At 36.3% G+C, this 22249-nt stretch overlaps 1 protein-coding gene across 1 annotated transcript in view; it reads left to right on the forward strand.

The window, feature by feature from the left end:
* Positions 1-22249, forward strand: part of LOC140165895 (tyrosine-protein phosphatase 10D-like) — an 86344-nt gene that overhangs the window by 14214 nt on the left and 49881 nt on the right. Inside the window, exons 3-9 of the mRNA XM_072189240.1 lie at positions 2740-2882; positions 6351-6483; positions 11947-12080; positions 12740-12838; positions 15663-15729; positions 17000-17146; positions 18707-18844. Of these exons, the coding sequence (XP_072045341.1) occupies positions 2740-2882; positions 6351-6483; positions 11947-12080; positions 12740-12838; positions 15663-15729; positions 17000-17146; positions 18707-18844 (861 nt within the window). The remainder of the gene's footprint in view (positions 1-2739; positions 2883-6350; positions 6484-11946; positions 12081-12739; positions 12839-15662; positions 15730-16999; positions 17147-18706; positions 18845-22249) is intronic.

Consider the following 22249-nt stretch of genomic DNA (forward strand, 5'->3'; position numbering starts at 1 on the left):
AAATGCAAAAATCTTTGATTATTTTATAAATTTGCTGATTTAGCAAATCGCCGGCCGAAAATGATAATGTTCATTTTACTGGGGAAGTACCTGATTTTACTTTAAAATGACATCATACCAGAAATGTGCCACTAAGTATGCTCAATAAAAATGGAAATGATCTCGGTACTAATGCATTTTGACAAGTTCCTCAAACATAGCTGTCACCTTAAGGGATCCAAAATGGCGTTTATTGCGTTTCGACAGTATTTTTGTGGGACATGAGAGCACCTCAGACCTATCGAATTGCATTCTGAATCTGAAGCATGTCTTTCTGATATCAAATAATTTTCATTTTTAAAAATCACAATATAATACAAATTTTATGACAAATTATAAAAATTTGATATTTTTCAAATTTTGATATATAACAGTCCTATATAAATCTAATGATATATTCTTAAAGTGTATGTAGCAGGGAGGAAAAGCCGACGGTCAATTGAAAATTTTGACCTTTCATATTGAAGATATGGATTTTTTTCCCAAAAGACCTAATTTTTTTGGTGTTTTGGGGAAAAATCCATATCTTCAATAATGAAAAGGTCAAAATTTTCAATTGATCGTCAGCTTTTCATCCCACCTACATACACTTTAAGTATAAATCATCAGATTTATAAAGTTTACTTCAAGTACTGTTAAATATCAAAATATCAATTTTAATGATTTGCCATAAAATGTGTATTAAATTGCGTATTTCAAAAAATCAAAATTATTTGATATCAGAATGACATTCTTCATATTCAGAATGCAATTCGATATGTCTGATGTGCTCTAATGTCCTAAAATAAATACTGTCCAAACGTTCATACCCCAGCCCTTAAGTTCATCATTGTATAAATTTAGTAACCCCATGTGCATATGACATCATTTTTAGCTAATTTCATGCTTTTATATAAAAATAGACTGGGTAATACAATTTAAAGGCCCATTCAGTGATCCCAGCGAAAGTGTAAAAATATAAAAATTGTGCATAAATTGCCTAAAAGTGAAGAAAAAAATCATTAAAATTGTGATTATATATTTTTTTAATGAAAATATTTGGCAAAAAAACAAGATTAACAGCAATATTGATGAAGTTGTAGCCAAAGTCAAATGCATGTAGCTGCAACTTAATATTACATTGTAAAAGATCCTCTTTTGCCTTTAATGGACAGCTTTTGGCTTAACCAGTAGCAGGCTATATTAGCAAATACTACTAACAAATGTTAATAGAATTTTGATGATTCTCGGAATGAGCAAATCGCAGAATAGGCCTTTAAATTCCTTACTCAACTAATAAGCAGCAAACAAACATATAACAACAAGCATAGCTTTATTAACAAAGATTAAGTATAGTAATAAAACAAAATGCGCACTCTAGAATGTACTTTTGCAAAAGGAAATATGGTAGAGGGATTGCCTTCTTTCGAGCAGTATATTCTAAATGCATCAGTGCACATAATTTTTATGCGGAATGCATTTTTACGTGTCTACAGGATTTCAGACAAGCATTTTGTGCAAATAATGCCCAATGTTGTAAATATTGGAATAGCAGACAAAAAGTCACTGCTACAAATTATTATTCTTCTCTTTTATTATTTTTGTGTCCAAAATTTGCGAAAATTTTTTTGTTTAAAAAATAAAAAAGAGATAAAAATCTAGAATGTACTGTTGCAAAAGGAAACATGGTAGAGGGATTGCCTTCTTTCAGTCAAGTAGAGCAGTATATTCTAAATGCATCAGTGCACATAATTTTTAATCTGTGTACTTTTTTTGCCCAGGGTTGTTTTTACATTATATCATGTGGAAAATTTAAAGTGCAGAAAAATTATGATGGTGATAAAAGATGATATGGGTGAAACTTAAGACGGGAGCATGGGGATATGTGTATGGTTTGTAAACAAATCAACAGGTTGTTTTACAAAAGTAATATTTTGTGAGCAGGTCTAGCCTGGTGTAAAGGTTGAATGTCCCTTAATTTTGTAGGATGAGATTTCCCTGGAAATTGATATAAAGAAACAACTGAAAGGTAAAAAATGAGAGACAAACAAATAACAAAAGGGCCACAAAAGAAAGCAAAATTCAAATAAGTAAAATTAGTATGTTAATAGCTTGTAACCCGTACAAACCTCGGGGAGCTGATCCTGGTTGCGATGGGCATATGTGGAATGTCTAGGGTGTGCGCTCTTGAAGCTGCAAAGTTCCTATGTTATTGTTAAATGGTTTATGGAATGATATGAGGCCATATTGGTTATAGCAACAACCTGTAAAGTGTGCTGAGGCTTGTGGATCAATGTGTACGTGTTGTGCCTGCGTGTAGTGCATTATAAGTCACTGCGCTTTTTTAAGGAGAGTATTGTGTGCATCTTGACTGCATTTTCAGCCCAGTTCTTTCTTCTCTCCTGCAGAAAACATTACTCCTTTCCTCCTAGAACTTGACAGTTTTCCATTAAGTAAAAGAGCCTTACTTTGAGCATTTAAAACATTGTTTTAGATGATTTGGATAGTTGTTAAGGGCAAAAAGCCTGAATGGGTGACTCCATTTGAAATTACTACAGCCCCTCTGTGGAAGAAGATTAATGTCATGTTTTCCATGGGGGGGGGGTATGGATTTCAACTGGAATAGCTAAAGGATATGCAAAGAACTATCCCCATGTTTACCCTTAAATTAACATTATTGATAACAAATTATTGTTTGTTCACATTTATTTCTATTTGCAGAGCCAGGAATCCCAGGCGATATCACCTTTAATTTGATTGATAAATGGCGAGTCATCTTGTCATGGTTTGCAGCAGAAGGTTTGGTGGATTCTTACATCGTTAACATCCGGTCTGGAAAAGGAAATGTGGATGAAAGCAGAGAGGTAAAGAATATTTGTGTATCTCAACTTATTTAAAGGTGTTTTCAGAGATTTGTCATGGACCAAAAAATCTGTAATGCTTAAAATTCATGTGGATAAATCTGTACGTACGGCCATCTTAATTAAATCCTGTGTTTCAAAGCTTGTGAGAAATTCAAAACCTTATGCTGAATGCGGTGTTTTTTCCTGTATTTTTTTTAATTTAATTTTTTTTATGTGTCTACAGGATTTCGGACAAGCATTTTGTGCAAATAATATCCAATGTTGTAAATATTGGATTAGCAGACCAAAAAGTCACTGCTACAAACTATTATTCTTCTCTTTTATTATTTTCCTGTCCAAAATTTGTGAAAAAATCGAAAACTTGAAATCAAATACAAATTTTTGAGTTTTATTTTCGGCTTTTTGAAAGATGAAAAAATGAATTTCTTGATTTTCAAAGAGGACTACACGCACGATTTTACTAACGCGCACGGCAGCTTTGAGACACAGGATTTAATCAAGATGGCCTAAGTGTGCCAGTAATTTTGCACTTGAGTGTAGTTTATTCATACAAATATTCTTATATTTGTTTTATATAACATGAACTAGATCATTATCATTAAGCTTACTTAAAATGTAGTCCTAGGCTCATGCTTAACTTCAGCCTTACTCTCTAAATGTAACAGAGTGAAAACCAATCAAAAAGAGTGAATTCTTCACTCCCACAGGATCATTCATAGGAGGGTGGTTCCTTTTTTAGGCGAAAGTCACTCTTTCAGAATAGTGATAAGTTTCACTCTTTTTGAAATAATTCACTCTTTCTAAAGAGTTAATTTCACTTTAAGTGAAGCTGTCCTCCTATGGCTCAAAGGGGAGTGAAGAATTCACTCTTTGTGAGTGGTTTTTCACTCTTTTACATTAGAGAGTAGATACACTACAAAATTCCTATTGGGGCTGCCTGCAAAGGTACACCCTCACCAAGGTACTTGGCTGGTACTGTGCAGTACCAGGGGAGTACCAGTGTAGTATCAGTGCAGTACCACTACTGGTGGGTCCTGTGCAGTAGCAGCATTGGTATTATGTAGGTAGTCTGTGTGCATCAAAGTCCTTGAAATTTGCACAAGGTCCTTGAAAGTCCTTGAAAATTGGAATTTTACCTAAAGTATAATTTTGACAAAATTTGGGGAGTGGAGAAGTGCTGTCACTTTCGTTAATACGTGCTGCATGGAGAGCCGCATCATAATTTTTGTGTTGTGATAAGTCCTTGAAAATTGAAAATCATGCTTTTGGACCTTAAAAATCCTTGAAAAGTCCTTGAATTTTAAAAAAGGTTTCAAGGTGCAGGAACCCTGCTCGTAGCCCCGAGGTCAAATGTATGACAGAGTAAACTCCCATCTCCTCTGTATATGCTTATACTTCTCACCTGAGTTTCCTGATACAGGTTATTTGAGTGGGATGTTAGGATTAAGTCTCCCCTTAACCATGACGCGTAACCCAGCCCTGCAGACATTTGTCATCTATTTTGGTATGGTACTTGCCCTAGTGTAGTACTGATAAAGGTACATTAGGAAGCACCTGTTAAGACTTTGATCTATTTTTCCAACAAGTGTATTTTAGTTTTACCATTGATTTGACCATGCAAATTAACAATGCAAATTAAATATTATTGTTTAATGTAAATTTTATGTCAATGTGTAAAATATAAATACACTGAGATTTACTTGCATGAAAAAATTATCATTAATGGTAACTTAAACAATAAAGTGTCTGTAATATCAATAGATACATTTTGCTGCACATAATGCTTATGATCATGCCTTGTGTTCATTCCATAACAGTTTTCAGCTAATGTTGGCAAGAGGTTTTAACCCGATTTTAAGCTGGGCATCAGAGATCAAGTTTTAAGGTGCGCTTTAATCACACTCCATTGCACACCTAGTTAAATTGCCTGTCAGCGATTTATAGAACACCTAAATTCCGAAGTGCGGTTTGTAGCACACTTGTTATTTTCAAAACTCAACCCCTGGGGCATTTCCAAATGGAGTGTAGGTCTATCCATTCAATTTTGTTTCTTTTCATAACTGCAAAGGTAACTTCTGAAAATGTTTTAGTCTTGTGTTAACAAATTTTCTGGAGGTGGGGGTGGCTTGTTTCCAAACCAATTGATATAGTTTGTAAATCTGACAATATGTCACATGTAGGCTATTTATCAAAATGAATGACATCATACCAGGGTCCATCATAACCATCGGGTATGAGTGTACGGTATTATGTGCGCTCTAAATATGTTTTTAATCAAGTTTTGGTCTCTTGTTATTTCCGCATAATCCTATCAGGCCCGGTGCATCAGGTGTACTTGCTAGTTATGTTTACTGACAACATGCTAGTGTAACATTACGAGGAAACATTTGCCTATGTGTCATTGGCTTTATTTAGATTGGTGTTTGTGCTTTGCTGGAATATTTTTCACTGTTGGTTGTGAGTCTCCCTCTACGATAATAAAAAAAAGATTGGAAAGCAAAAAATGATGTTTTGCTTTTGAACTTTGAAGGAATTTGCAGGGACTTCAAGCCAATGGGCTATTCCAGTTAAAATCAATTTGAATTTAAAATTGGATTACCTGAATGGGTGACTCCATTTGAAATATTCACTCCCTCTATTAAGGTCATGTCTTCCATAGCAGTCTATAATACCGAATTTATTAATTCATTTTAAACAATTCATTGATGTTAGCACTGGCAGTAGCCATTACTGCCAGTAGACAGGAAGTCTAGAAAGTTGACCTCAATGATGTGGGTGGTCTTCCTGTGCTTTTGAATGGGACAGCAGTAACCTTGGCCAATTTTTAAAACAAAATTCTGGATTTCATAACATATTAAAAAGGCAGAGACCCCTGCTGCATAATAATAAATTAGCTAGGTAAGTTTTTAGTAACCTTGATGAAAATGATCAAAAAAGTGCCTATTCTTTTGTGTGTGTATGGTCCATCACCTGTCACTTGGTAGTCTTGTAACATGTCTTATGGGGCTGCCCATGGCCACTCGATGAATTGTTTAATTCGAATTAATCAATTCGATCTTATAGACTGCATAGGGGGTGTGTGGATTTCAACAGGAATAGTCTAATTTAGTTTTCTTGAAATGTTTTAGATCTCACTGAATCCCATCCAGATTTTTTACTTTTGAGCACTACCAACCGATCTAACATTGCCTCTGATTGGTCAATTACATGATATCTTCACTTTAATCACCAATCAGAATGGAGCTTTGCAAATAATTCACCCCAATTTTTTGCGTGGTGAAATTATTCTAACAATGTTGCTGATTGGGCCAATTGATAATGAAAACTTCTTTTTGGCCAATCGGCAGGTAGTTCTCATGGGGTTAAATTTACTGAAAAGAATACTGATCAACACAACTGTTACATTTTAAGCTTTATTTTAAAATCACAATGATAACTCAGAACCTTTTTTTTTTTTGTCTCTTTCAGATACCATACAACAGAAGGCGGCTAGACTTTACTAACTTGAGACCCGGTAGACCATATACCATCAGTATTATAGCCAATGTAGATGGGTTAGTCAGTAATGCAAGGAGTATTGTAGTTCACACACTACCCGACAGTAAGTGAAGTTATTTTTTTATTTCTTCCGTGGTCTGGTTGTGCGTATGGCGTACACGAGCATAAACACACAGGCGATAAACAGTGATTGGCTGATCAACGGTCTTGACAACAAGACGGTTCATCCATTGGTCATCAGCGTTTAGAAGGAGAGGAGACCCTGTCGCTTCCACGTGATCACCAATCGCCAGCGCATACCTGGACCATGAAAGAAAGAAAAAATTAACTTTAGTATTGATAATCACAAGTTTGGTATTTAGTTTGTTTTACAACGAGCTCTTCCAGATTAATTCTGCACCCCCTATGGAAAATACAGCAGGAAGTAGGGTGAAATGGACAGCTGTCAGCAAAACCCTTTTGGAAAGACAGTTGTAATTAAAAAAATTGAAAGCTTTGATTCCTGGAATTCCAACTAACAATTTGCTTGGACTTCTCATAAATATGTTGCTTTCTCATAACTTTAAGCAGCCAAAATGTCTGGCTTCCTAGCCCTTTTATCAGAGTCGATGCTAAAAATGCCAGCCCAAATTTCAAGTTTGTTCTCAATCCCAACTGAAATTGGGAGGGGGGATATTGTCATAATTCATGTTATCAGAAATCAGTTTGTGATAGAATGAATTTTATTAAATAGGAAGATCATGGAGTATTAGGCCTATCAAAAAATATGATTCAGTCTGTAATTGTGGGCAGAATCCGGGGGGGGGGGGGTCTTAGAAAAAATTTGTACGGGGGTGTGCCACGCAGACTTTCGGATGCTGACTTTCTCTATACCTACTTTTTGCTGTTTTTGCTACCCATCAGTAAACCAATTTTCAAGAAAAAGCACCCAAATTTGCCATAATTGGGCGCTTTAATGGCATTTTTTGCCCAAATGCGCCTAATTGGGCGATTGGTATCCACTGAAAACCCACCCATCGATATACCAAAATCGCTGAAAAGGTACCCCAAAACCGTGGCACATCCCCGTATACCTTCAACCAGGAAGAACCCCCCCCCCCGGCGGCAGAATCAGCTCGGAATGTTAAGCTATATGTTCAAGACATTACATAGCTTTGCTTTTATCTCGTCATTGATTGATGGATTGATATAAAGTGAAAAGCCTAAAGGTGAACTTATTAGCTGGCTTCCTGTTTGGGAGGGAGTATCTCAAAGGATCCGTAGTCTATATTCATAACATGGCTGCTGGAATTCTACATATGGGCTAAAACTGAACATTTTAAACAACCTTTGAATGCTCTGCGTGCTAGCCATGCATAGGCTTTAACATAAAAAGCTCAAGTTTTTAGATATTTTCTCAAAATATCAAGAGCTATCTCAAGAACCACTGAACCAATCCTAGGCTTGTTTGTACTCATTTTAATGCATTTTTCATGCTGATACCAAATATGGTCATGAAAATTTGCATTTAAGAAATTTTTGAATTTTTGAAATAAAATTTGAGACTTGTCATCTGCAGTTGACACCCGTGTGGAGAGAGTTATCTTGAATTTTGTATTTCAAGACATTGAACCAATACTAGGCATGTTTGTTCTCTTCATCAAATGGATTTAACACATTATACTTTAATTTAGAAATTGAAACAAAATTGTGAAACAAAAATTTTTGATATGTTTATTTACTTCAGCAGATATGGGTGTGAGTCCACAGTGTGAGAAAGGTTAAAAGTGTCTTGAAAGTGAAGATTGTTTTCATATGACAACATTTGAACTTTTAGTCACAGCTATATCAAGGTGTCAGAGCCAAAAGGCCCTAAGTACAAAAACAACATGTAATGATACAGGCGTTTTTGTAGTTACAGCCTTCTGGCTCTCACACATTTCATGCATAGCATTGCACTTAGGGACCGTTCACAAACACTTGTAAGGGGGGGGGGACTGATGCAAAAAAATTTTATCGCGAAAATTTTTCGGGGACCCCTTTACAGACCTCGAAAATTTCAGGGCCCCCCTTTTTCGACATGAAAATTATCGGTCAACCCCATAGAAAAGCATATAAACTCCATTTTCCCAGGAAAAATCGTGGTCATTTTTTTAGGGCCCCCCCCCCCCTTAGGAGGGTGAAAATTTTCAGGGCCCCCTTTTTTTGCATCAGGCCCCCCCTTACAAGTGTTTGTGAACGGTCCCTTAGGGCTTTACATTTTTGCTGATAACAATTTCTGTGGTTATAACTTGTTATGGCTATACAATCCTAAGGTACCAGTCAGACAGCCTTATGTGCAAAAACGCCATTTTGAGTTACAGGTTTTTTCGTACTTCAATTGCGACATCAAATTCAGATTGCGATAAAGGATTAGCATAAATTATTTGTTGATGGGATGTTTACATGGTAGTCGACTTCAAAACAAATTGTGGATTTGACATTATGCTTCAAATAATCATTATGAAGTTGACTTCTAATTGTGTGTTCGATTACACTGCAAAAGTTTGAATTTGAGTTCAAAATGCAGCACCCCTGATTATACACAAACAAAGTTGAATTCAAATTTGACTAAAGTCGACTTCAGGCAGTGTGCAAACAGGCCTTTTTAAAAATGCCAGTGCACATTCAATTACAAATTTATAGAATTCTAAATCTATTACAAATTTGAGGAAACATTCTGACAAATGCATTAAGGGATCCAAAATGAAGCGTTTATTACGTTTTCGACAGTATTTTTTGTGGGACATGAGAGCACCTCAGACCTATCGAATTGCATTCTGAATACAAAGCATGTCTTTCTGATATCAAATAATTTTCATTTTTTTAAAATCACAATACAATACAAATTTTATGACAAATTATAAAAATTTGATATTTTTCCAATTTTTGATATATAACAGTCCTCGAAGTAAATTATATAAATCTAATGATATATTCTTAAAGTGTATGTAGCAGGAGGAGGAAAAGCCGACGGTCAATTGAAAATTTTGACCTTTCATATTGAAGATATGGATTTTTTCCCAAAAGACCAATTTTTTTGGGTGTTTTGGGAAAAAAATCCATATCTTCAATAATGAAAAGGTCGAAATTTTCAATTGATCGTCGGCTTTTCATCCCACCTACATACACTTTAAGTATAAATCATCAGATTTATAAAGTTTACTTCAAGTACTGTTAATATCAAAAATATCAATTTTAATGATTTGCCATAAAATGTGTATTACATTGCTAATTTCAAAAATTCAAAATTATTTGATATCAGAAGGACATTCTTTGTATTCATAATGCAATTCGATATGTTTGATGTGCTCTAATGTCCCACAATAAATACTGTCCAAACGTTCATACCCCAGCCCTTAAAACAGCAAATCAGATACAATTGTGGTATGTTCTAAATGAAAATGAAAATTGATTGGAAGAGAAGATGTGTTCTCTAGCAGCTGTCAGATTGTTAACCAGTATGTTGCTATAATGTGACATGTCTGATCTACTCAGTCCAAAGTTGGAAATCTTGAAAATGAAGTTATTGCCATTATTAACTTATTCAGTACCTAAGCTTACTGATCTTGAAACCTCCAAGTCTCTGGCATAGAGGTTGTGCATATGACGTATCATACTGTAATTATGACGGACTATTCAAATGCATTCAACAAAAGCATGTTTGCAAGTACCACAACAGTTCGTCTCATACATCACATAACACACATAACAAATGCACTACAAGTCTACGACCAAATAGGTTGATGACAACATTTGATTGAATGGACTGCACTGCGTCATGATTATGATGAAGGACATCGGTTCAAATCCTTTGTTTGGAGCCAATTGATAAAAGCATGCAGGGCCTCTATAGTTTAGTGCAAATTTTTGAACTTTTTTATGTCCATGTTTTTATTGTTTTTTGCTTCTTATTTGGGTCTATATGTATCTCAATTTCATTATTTCCAACTTCGGTCTGACTAGATCAGATTGTGTCATATATATCAGAGGAAACAGATATTTACTTTGTAACAAATCCTAATAACCATCAGTATGTATGGAGTGGATTTTGTTGTCAACTGCACACTGAAAAATGTCAAAGTTATATATTATCTTTGATTTTTGATTGATATGATCCGTGCAAACTAATGTCAGAAGTTTTACAATCTTACATGGAGTATATGGAAGTCCATTGATATGAGGAATCGTCCAATGGGTGAAACAATTGATGGGGTGGGTATCCCCCTCCCGCACAAAACTTTTGATATGCATGACTTTTACCTTTAGTTACACAGCTCTATATGGCCAAGGGGTTACGGCCTTCAAATCATGAATTTTACCTTATTATTGATTGTGCCTTACTTGGCCCCCACCAAAATTATTGGGTGATGGCCCCCAGTACCCTCCCACTCCAGATTATTGTTAACAAAGTAGAAGTTTCACAAGTTCTCTTTAAGTGAAACTCTTTAACCTATAATCGACTTGCCCTTTGCAAGACCCCACAAAGAGTTGATTTTTACCTACATTCAGAGCTGATTTTATTTTCCAATGTTGATGTGAAAACAAAATTGGAACTTCTTAATGACCCTGTTAATTAATTAATTTATTCATTTTCATCAGATTGAATGAATCACTAAAGGTCACAGAGATGCTTTCTATTTTCAGATATTTTCCCCCAAAATTTCTTACAAAAAGTACCCATGATCCAGTGGTTAACTTTTGGATTTACTGCCTGATTTGATGAGATCAGACACATCCTAATAAAATGAAACATTTCCTTAATGACACACACCGTCTAATGGTTTCTGTTGGGTGACAAAATTGTATGGCTGCCTCATTGGAGTCATATGGTTGGGGTATAGTGTACCAGTTTGTACCCTGGCTCTTGCCACAGTCAGAACCGGTTACCTGTATACACCTCAACACCCTCCCCAAATACGCAGATCATATTGTGATGTGCTATATTACCTAGAATATTTATTATGAGTGTAATATTATGAAAGAGGGGGAAAGAGGAGAGAGAGGGGAGAGAGAGACATCATTTCTGATGAGACACAAAAGGGAACTATCGCATATATAGCCATCTTGGGTTGAGACAATGAGATATGTTACATTATGTCATGTATTTTGATCTCTACTAATGGTGATTCATGTGAAATATTGCAGTTGTCATGTATACACTAATTTCCTCCAGGAGTTGTTCAATGTGTTTCGCACAATGTAAGACAATGAAGCAAAAACCCAAGCAACAACAAAAGCTAGTGTCTTGACATTAAACACTTTACTTGTGGTTATTATGTGAATATGTTTAAAATCCAAATGGTAATTTGTAAGCATATGCTTAAAACCTCAACACCAAGTTTTAGGCTCTAATCATGTTTAACATCCAAGTTTGCAAACACAAAATATCAAAACTGTAAACATGTTTAGTTTTTGATACATTTGCAAATTTGGTTGTACAATTAATATACAATTTGTTTGAAAAAAGATTTATTAAATCTGTTATATGATGAATTTTGATATCTATATTCTAATGTCACCATGCCTTTTTTATCATCTTCTACAGTTCCAACTAGAGTGGAAAATTTTCTAGTGAAGGCTATCTCGCCAGTTGAAGTATTAGCAACCTTCTCAGAGCCTAAGCAACCAAATGGCATCATAGAAGCATATCATATCAGCTATTATGGCAGTACTAGCCTGGTAAGATACCATATATTCAAAAAGTATGTGATAGCAGTTGTATTCCTTAACCCTATCAACTATTTAGTTCAGGGTGGTTCAGGCACTAAAATACCCATAAAAAGATATAGCAATTCTTTTTCCTCTGATCTATATAGAATGTCCCTGTCATAATATGTCACATTTAGTGGACCAAAATGACATTATGAGCAGATCAGCATTGGATTTTCATAAGAATTTATTAACTTAGTTTACATTACTACTCCAATGATACAGATTGTATTAGTGTTTACAAGAAATCTTAGTATATATTACCGTAAAACTCGATAGTTAGCACATGTGCTTACTATTGAGCGCTTTTGAAAACATGAAATTGTATCATAGTACCAACTGAGCTAATGGGATTGAGACACACATTTGCAGGTTTACTTGTTCCTATACAACTAATATAACTATGTGTATCAATGATTTGCTCAAAACCCTTAGTAAGCACGTATGCTTTTTATCTTTGTCAAAGTGGGTAGCTTTCATGCATGAGGCCTGATTGTTATCCAAGACTATCTCTGATGCCATCCATTTATCTGTTTTCCATATTTGTATCAATTAACTCACATATATACCAACATGATAGGTCCTTTATCACCAAACTATCATACAATTTTTCTTTGACTTCTTTACAGGGTAAGCCATGCCCATCTGTGCTGGATAGGAGGTTACCAGGGACTAGCACTAAAGTGGTCATTGGAGACTTGTATGCTGGATGCAACTACACATTGACTGTAAGTATTTTACATATTTATTTGTGAAGCAATCTGATCCAATCAGGCCAATGGAGGCAATTATGAAAAGTTTTCATCATCAACTTTTATAGACTCAGGGTTTTGAAAACACCTTTTCAAGGCCTTGAAAGTCCTGGAAATTTGCACAAGGTCCTTAAATGTCCTTGAAAATTGGAATTTTACCTAACGGAGCTGTCACTTTCATTAATATGTGCCGCATGGAGAGCCGCATCATGATTTTTGTGTTGTGGTAAGTCCTTGAAAATCATGCTTTTAGACCTTGAAAGCCCTTGAAAAGTCCTTGAATTTTAAAGGCTTCAAGGTGTGGGAACCCTGTATAGTAAAACTGTAATATTGCTGAAATGTTTACACCCCAGCATACTTGCAAAGTTATGAACAGTACCAAATTTCTTATGTATTTATTGTTTACTCCTTATTTTTACCTGTATCTCAATTTTACAATTGTTGCCCTTTGGCCTGGTTGGTTCTGGTATCATCGCATTTATTCTTAAAATTTGACATTTGTATTGAATTTAAATAAATATTTTACAGGACCATTTTTAAGTTGAGCTTTTTTCCATGTAACAATGATTTTCTTAATATTTTCATATATTGTAAGCCATAATAATATGCAGGAAAATGAAGAATTAAGTCAATTTGAGAGCAAAAAGGTTAACATTTCCCCTCCTGCAAGCTCAAGTGGAAATCTAGTGTTGAATCATCAGAGGTACACAGGATTGCCAGAATAGTGCACAAACAGCATCATTGGGCTGATTCATATGTATTGCCATGCCTTAGAAAATATAGCTCGCTAGCTAAGTATGTACCTGTATTTGTATTTCTCGAGATATGGCAATATTTTACTACCCTCTGCTAATTCCAAATTTCTTGATTGAGCCTGTGAAGGTTGCTACAAACCTGATCATATGAATTTCTCCAATACAATTTTGTTCAGTGAATCTGTAGGCCTATAATTTGGTTCACCTCAAGTTTGGTAGTGACGTATGTGCGTCTTTTGCTCGCCGCAATATCGAATCGCTCGCGGAAAGTTAAATTCGCTGAGTGTACACGCACACGTACTGAGGCGGTTTGTTGGCACGCTTACGGCGCAACCGCAAAAAAGCATTGACGTCACTACCAAACTTAAAGTGAACCAAATCATATAATGAATTTACTGAGCATTCACTGAACAGAAAAAATTAAATGACGGCAGATTTTCCCAATCTTACGCCATGGTTACTAGGAGGGGGCAGTCACATGTCATCAGTGATCAGAGGGTTTGCGCCCTAGTTAATTAAGAGTTATTCTTAAATCCCATATTTGGGTAAGGTAAGAGTAGAATCCATTTGAAATCTGACTGCAATAATGTGGTATGTGCTGCATCTTGGCCTGAAAAATGATGGCAACTCCGCCACATAGACCAAAATTAGACTGTTGTATGGTTAGAAATGTGATCGTTTTGTACCCAAGGGTCATTGCAAATCTTCAGAAAGTGAAATGTTGTCTACTGCTGACCTGCCACTTGCTACTTTCAATTTCCTTGACAAAGTTTTGAGTTGGCAGTGGCACCATAAGACCTTACATCAGGATCTGTGCTTACACTGAATTGGTCACCAAGTCTTGATATTCTAGACTGAGGTGGCCACCAGCACCAGGTATATGAAGTAGCATTACCTGGCCAATAGTTTGGATCTCCCTATAGACTACTTGACATGTGGTTTCATTGCGCACAAATTATGACAATTTCCATTGTTCTTTGCCCTGCATTGTGTGTACAGATCGTAGTTTGCTCAAGGCACATGCATTTTGAATTGCCCACCACATTTCAATATGTCATATTGTTCAAGAAAGCCATTGCATCAGTGTAGCGGTTCATTCAAACATATCGATAGACCAGTCCCTCGCCTTTGTTGATAAACAATGATGTCAAGTGGTCTATAGGGTGATCAGGTAATGATCTCAAAGATAACAGAGCCTGAGTAATGGCTATCAATTGTATCACATGGGTTACAGAGGGTCAAGGCAGTATTTAGTGTCAGTGTGACGTTTTGGAATGTCTTTTTCTGTTGTGACAAACATTATTTTTTCGGCTATGATTTTTGGCTCTCAACTTTGATTTTCTGCTCAAATTTGTTAGATTTATTCAAGGCTTTGTTCTCCTGATGGACGTTATTTCCGCAAAAAAAAACTACTGCTGCATTTTGTTGCAATGAGTAATACATGCAGCATGTCCAGGTCCAAACGCAGGATTATTTTTTGGTTGTAGAATTTGGCTATTTCTTTTGAAATCCGTTAAAAAATGCCTCATATGGAACACACAGACATTGACCTTAATCTTCCACACAGGGAGTGTGAATTTCACATGGGGTTGCCTGAATGGGTGACTGCATTTGAAATCTGTACCCCTTTTGTGGGAGATTAAGGTCATGTCATGGGGTGTATGGATTTTAACTGGAAGCCCATGTCCAAACCAAAAATTGCTTGCATTCAAAGAGTGGGCTTCACCCCACAAAAATTGGACTTGTTGGGCATTGAACAGTTTAAGGTGAAAAACTGGTCCCCTTTTTCTTACTAATTTAAGACCTTGGACATTTTGACCCTGTTTTTACCTGGAATAATGCATTTGTTGGAGGTTTACCCCCACAGGTGTGAGTGAGACATACATGAACACACAGCATTACTACAGAATAAAGACCATGGTACTAATGATAGATGGCAGTATTCAACGAAACAGGACAGGACATAAAGTGATTTCCCCTGTGACTATTCTCACCCATTACAACGTAACTTACTGTTTACTTTCCCCCTTTAATCTTGGCTACAGATCGCTGCAAGCACTGGGGCAGGAAAGGGATCACCTGTGACTCAGTATGTTAGGACCCCTATCGGAGGTAGGTATGGTGGGCAGACATGATGCTTGCACCACACATCAAAATAAGTTGGCTATATGTGACACGATCAAGGGAAATGAGTCGGATGTCGTTAATATTGTTTTTGAGATATTGGCAAAAAAAGTGTTAAAATTCTTTTGTTTTATTTTGTTTTCAGTGATTGATAAATTGACGTAACTTTGCAAAGAAAAGTCGTATCAACATGGGGTTTTCAGTTTCTGAAAGCTCTAAATGTCTTCTTTAGAAGCATGTAAAACTCATATTCGACCAGGGTCGACATGTGACTCATTCCCCTTGATCATGTCACAAATAGGAAAACAGACAATATATTAATAATATTTTGATCATTATGTGGACAGTGATTCATATGTTGATATGAAGGAGTAATATGTAGGTCTTTATGAATTTGCATAGATTTGTTCAAAATAATGAAAGATATTTTCATATTTATTATAATTATAAAACCAGAAAACATGTTTTTAATTATAGCCGGAAGTCTTGTCTGGACAGGAGACAAAACAATATCAAAAACAGAATATTATTATTAACTAAAGAGACCCAACTTGATCCACCCAGTCTGGGGGGAGAAAGTTATCTCATATAAGTTATTCTTGTCATTAGAATCCCATGGGTGTTCCTCGTTGGTTGAAGGTGTATGGGGATGTGCCACACTTTTTGGGGTACCTTTTCAGCAATTTGATGTGGTTATTTTGAAGCGGTCTTGTCGCAGAATTAATTACACTTTTGTAGGTCTTGTGGTTCTTGGGTTATGATGTAAAGAGTGTTAAAACAAAACATCTTCATAAGGCTGCGATCACATAGAAGTATACTATTCGGGTATACGGTGCACGTTTTGCAGGTGCACGCGTATAGCTTAAATCGAGCAAGGTAATTTCATAGTACCGGGTCACATAAGAGGGCACTATTCGCTATACGATATACGCTCATTCGATCAGGCTGAGTTCACATAGTATACTCCTATGTGAACTCAGCCTGATCGAATGAGCGTATAGTATATCGTATAGCGAATACCATATACCGTATACTTCTATGTGATTGCAGCCTAAAGGACACATTTCTCAAGAACCACAATATATTAAGCAATTTTTGAAAGTGCATGTTTTGCATTCCGTACGCATTCAAATCTTCAAGGTGTAACTTTTCATTAATCCCCTAATCTAGACAATGAAAATGGATTTTATTGGAGTTGAACGCCCATGACTACTCTGACACACCTTAACAACAAAGTTTATGTTTTTACTTTCCACAGCTCCAAAAGCCACAGGTCGCCAGCCAGGTGTACCACCTAGCAATGCTATTCATAGGAATTCGTTTACTGTGACCTTTGACACCACATTCTTTGATGAAGCTTATGGGGACATCCAATCATATGCCATCTTAGTTGCAGAATCCACAAGTAGGTCTAAAATGCAAATATTTAATTTTGTCTGCAACTTGTGGTCCAGGACCACAAAGGCTGGAAGCCCAACAGGGCTGAGGCCGCTGACTCCCTTGCAACTAATGGAATTGCGATATAGCATTGTGGTTATGGACCACATATTGCAGACAGAATCAGATTTTTGTGATCTAAAATGTTCCTCATCATCAATGTAAAGCCTCTCACCCCTGGTGAGGGAATCCTTATGTCAAAGTTGATGTAATGTGTTTGTCGAAAGACCCTCTTTTCAGAATGAATCATTTATCAAATACCCTGTTTTGCATAATTTTGCAAAAAACTCTAAATATTTTGCAAACAATGTATTTTAATTTGTGGAACCTCCTTGTAATTGTAATGTTTATGAAATGGTTGCAACAATATTTAAATTTACATTGCTATATTGGGGTATTCCATTTAAAATCCACACTCCCTCTGTGGAAGTTTTTGGAAATATCTTCCACAGGGGGAGTATGAATTTTAAATAGAATTAGCACATTAGGGAGCACCATTTGAATTTCATACACCCTCTGAGAAAGATTCAACCTGATTCTTCTATAGAGAAAAGGCGAGTCTCAAAATGGAACTGCCCAATGTGCTCATTCAATTTGAAATGGAAGATATTTCAAAAATCTTCCACAGGGGGAGTGTGGATTTTAAATGGATAACACATTCTTTGTTTCACCTTGAGTTTGAAAGTGACGGAGGTTCATATTTTACTGGTTGCAGTGCGTATCATGCATGCTAAACTAATCCTGCAGAGCATAATGTGACCACATATGGTCCAATCAGGCTAAAGTCGGCAATAATGAAACTGAGATATAAGCAAAAAGTAAGGAGGAAAAAAACAATAAAAAGCATAAGAAAATTGACCTATAAAACGTTTATAACTTAGCCAGCAAGTATTCAAGAGTCCAGAGGATTCAACAGCAGTAACTGTATGTACTGAACAAGTTAGTAATGGTAGTGACTCTTATTTTCAAAATTTCCAACTTTGGCCTGAGTGGATCAGATTGGATCACATATGCGCACACATACAACTTGTGATTTGTCAGCTTGCTTGCGGCGCAACCATGTAAAAGCACTTACGTCACTACCAAACTCACTTGAGGTGAAATGATGCGTATGTCTACTGATCTAATCTTTAGTTCTTTCTGATCTGAACATTTATTGAATCATTTTTGAAAATAACCATGTTCAAAGATTTTTGCTACTTCCGCATGTGACAAGAGTTGCAATATGTGCCAAATCCAAGTGTTATGTATTATGTAGTGTTTTACAACAATAAACTATTCCCTGTCCAAAGTCTGCAGAGGAAATTAAGCAACTTTCAGGATGCTGTTGTTTCTCAGAATAAACCTACTCAGTCTTACTGACATAGTTCAAAACATAATGTCCACCCAATCTAGACATTGTACAAACGTGCATCATATACTGTACCTAGAGTGCATAATACTATGTTAAAACTATAGCTGTTATAAGACCTGTGCCATTATAGGATGATGCTAATCTTGTGGGTTTTTATCTTGCTTTCTGTTGCAGCCATCAATAGCCATACAGTGGATAGTAAGAACATCACTACTCCCCCAGTCATGATGACATGGGCAGAAGCCTTTGAGTATGACATCATACCAAGATATCAGATCGATGAACTGTACCATTATGCAGAATTGTTTGAAGGTGGGTGAACAACAAAGTTTGTCCTCAGGGATAATGTATTAGTCCTTGAAGCTTTGGGGTCCAGAAAGGGGGTCTACAGACTCTCATGGAAAGTTACAGTTTAAAGGTCCCACCCAATACAGTTTGTCCACTCTGAAGTACAAAGTGACAACGATGCGTATACAGCGCTGTAAGCAAAAGGCTGTGCTGCGTCTCTCTGCAGGTATGTGTGCCTTCAAAGTCGACACAATGTGTGCGTCCGCATCGGCACTTTGTACTTCAGAGTAGACTGACTGTAGTCCGGGATTCCCAAACCAATAACTATAATTGTGACATGTCAAAGTATTGTCTTCTTTGATGTCACTGTCAACTTGTCAAGCCCAATCATTTTCCTAACTTTGCAACCTACCACTATCAAAGCATAGCTCTCTTGTCTGTCATTTGTAGATATCAAATCAATGAGTCCTTGAACTTTGTAGAATTATTTGAAAGTCTTTTATCTACTGTGTGAAGAATAGAAGCAGGTAGTATATTTAAAATTATATCAAGTATATCTAGGCATTAACAGCTGCAATCTAGGAGATAATGCTGAAAAAACTTAGGCAAGGCACAAGTGACCTGGTGAAGGGTATTGCAATACATAGCTGGTCAGGGCATTCTTACAGGATAGGCAAGTGTAGTGAACAACCAGGCTTATTACCCTGATCGGAACCGACTTTAACAAGTTATTTTATCATGGGTTATCTGCCCCGCCTTTACCAGAAGAGCCATGGTGATAGCAGAATTATATTTTTTGACCTTAAGGGAAGGGGTATGAGCGTTTGGACAGTATTTATTGTGGGACATTAGAGCACATCAGACATATCGAATTGCATTCTGAATACAAAGAATGTCCTTCTGATATCAAATAATTTTGATTTTTTGAAATTCGCAATGTAATACACATTTTATGGCAAATCATTAAAAATTGATATATTTGATATGTAACAGTACTCGAAGTAAACTGTATAAATCTGATGATTTATACTTAAAGTGTATGTAGGTGGGATGAAAAGCTGACGATCAATTGAAAATTTTGACCTTTCGTATTGAAGATATGAATTTTTTCCCCAAAACACCAAAAAAAAATTAGGTCTTTTGGGAAAAAATCCATATCTTCAATATAAAAGGTCAAAATTTTCAATTGATCGTAAACTTTTCCTCCCAGCTACATACACTTTAAGAATATATCATTAGATTTATAAAATTTACTTTGAGGACTGTTATATATCAAAATTTGAAAAATATCAAATTTTAATAATTTGTCATAAAATTTGTATTATATCGTGAATTTCAAAAATGAAAATTATTTGATATCAGAAAGACATGCTTCAGTATTCAGAATGCAATTGACACGCCTGAGGTGCTCTCATGACCCACAAAAAATACTGTCGAAACGCCATAAACGCTCATTCTAGATCCCTTAAGGACAATTTTCTCCCCATAACTGATGGCGCTATTGTATGTGGCAGTGTAGGGAGTCCAAGTTCTCCTCTAATTCTGTGGTATTGACTCACCATTTCCAAAATGGATGCTAAACTCCCCTTTAACTCTATTTTAGCATCAAGTTTGTATGCAAAGATACAGAGGGTGGTGATATTTGGATGACACAAATTTACAAGTTAGAGTTGATATCATCCATAAATGGAGTCTCTTGCCCCTATGCAGACTTCTTAGAAGATTGGTAGATATCCAATTTTGTTGTAATGTGCATCATAGGAAATGGGGCAGATTTGATATCAATGGAAATAGGCTGTGACAGCATTACTATACACCAAATCAAGATGTGAGTTTTGGGCTATTCCAGTTGAAATCCTTACACCCCGTATGCATGGGCGTCAATCCGGGGGGACGTGTCCCCCACCTTTCGGCAAAATGACCCATTTTTTGTTTATTTCAGCCACTTTTTGACAATTCAGGCCGATTGTACCCCCACATTTCAGACCGGATTGGCGCTAATGCCCGTGTGGAAGACATGACCTTAATAATCACCCACATAGGGAGTGTGGATTTCAAATGGGGTTACCTGATTGATTTTGAAATCTACACTCCCTGTGTGGAAGATTAAGGACATGTCTTCCATATGGACTTCAACTGGAATAGCCCATTTTTGCATACCAAATCAAGATGGTGGTATTTTAATGCTCTGCGTGCTAGCCATGCGCTTCAATGGAAAAAGTTCAACTTTTGAAATATTTTCTCAAAATATCAAGATAAGCTATGTTAAGAACTACTGGATCAATACTAGGCTTGCTTGTACTCAATTTAATGCAATTTTCATGCTGATTCCAAATATGGTCATGAAAATTTACATTTCTGAAATTGTTGAATTTTAAAATTTGAAACTTGTCATCTGCAGTCGACACCCAGTGAAGAGAGTTAATGACACACTAATTTAAGTCCATGAGATGCCACCTACCCCTGAAGAGATGTGTTGCTCTTCAGTAACTAGTTGTGTTATTCAGAGAATATGTGTGATATGTGTACACGTCGTGAATAGGAAGTAGGGAAGATTAGATGTAATTTGGAAAGAAGCGTGACGCTGTTCCTAGATAATGGATTCTTGAGTCTTATCAATACACAGACTCGCTTACAATGTTAGTCGTCATCCATTATTCCTGGGGGTTCACTCCCATTGTGGCCTGTACACCATCCGCAATAATAAAAACGCGGAAAAAGGGTAGTTTTTCGTGGGTAGGCACGATACGCGTGTATTGTGTTTAGGGTGTCAAAAACATGAAAAATTGGAAAAAAGGGTAGTAAAATTGCAATTGCTAATACGCGGAAATGAAATTTAGGGTATTTGATGCAAGGAATAAAATCCCTGTTAGGGTATGAAATCTGGCACGTGTTACCTGTTTAGGGTATCGTTTTAGCCAAGGGTTAAATCCTTGTTTTGGGTGCTTTTCAAAAGTTGATTATCGCGTATGGTGTACAGGCCACAATGGGAGCGACCCCCCGGGCCATTATTAAAAGTGTAGATTATAATATTGACACATATTCACTTCTTTGTGCCAAAACATTGTGAAATTAAAAAAAAAACTTATGAGAGTATATTCAAATATGTTTAGTATTGGTATGTTTCTGAAGACAATGACCCTTTAAATGAACATTGATTTATTTAAAGGAGTAATGGGGTTATACATCCTGCACAAGAACAAATAAACACAATGGGGAACGATTGCTCGCTACAAGAGGAAATAGAATATATTATGTAGGAAATAGTGAACAGCTAACCTAATTAAACTAGACAAAAACAAAATCCCGTGCGGTGCACAACTCAGCAGAAAAAGCCAAGGAAATGTGCCGGCATGGGATTCGAACCCACAAACCTCCGTTTTCTAGTCAGACTCCTTATCCATTTGACTACCAGCTTCTCTAAGAATT

The sequence above is a fragment of the Amphiura filiformis genome, chromosome 12 (genome assembly GCF_039555335.1).
Source record: "Amphiura filiformis chromosome 12, Afil_fr2py, whole genome shotgun sequence".
Taxonomy (NCBI): domain Eukaryota; kingdom Metazoa; phylum Echinodermata; class Ophiuroidea; order Amphilepidida; family Amphiuridae; genus Amphiura; species Amphiura filiformis.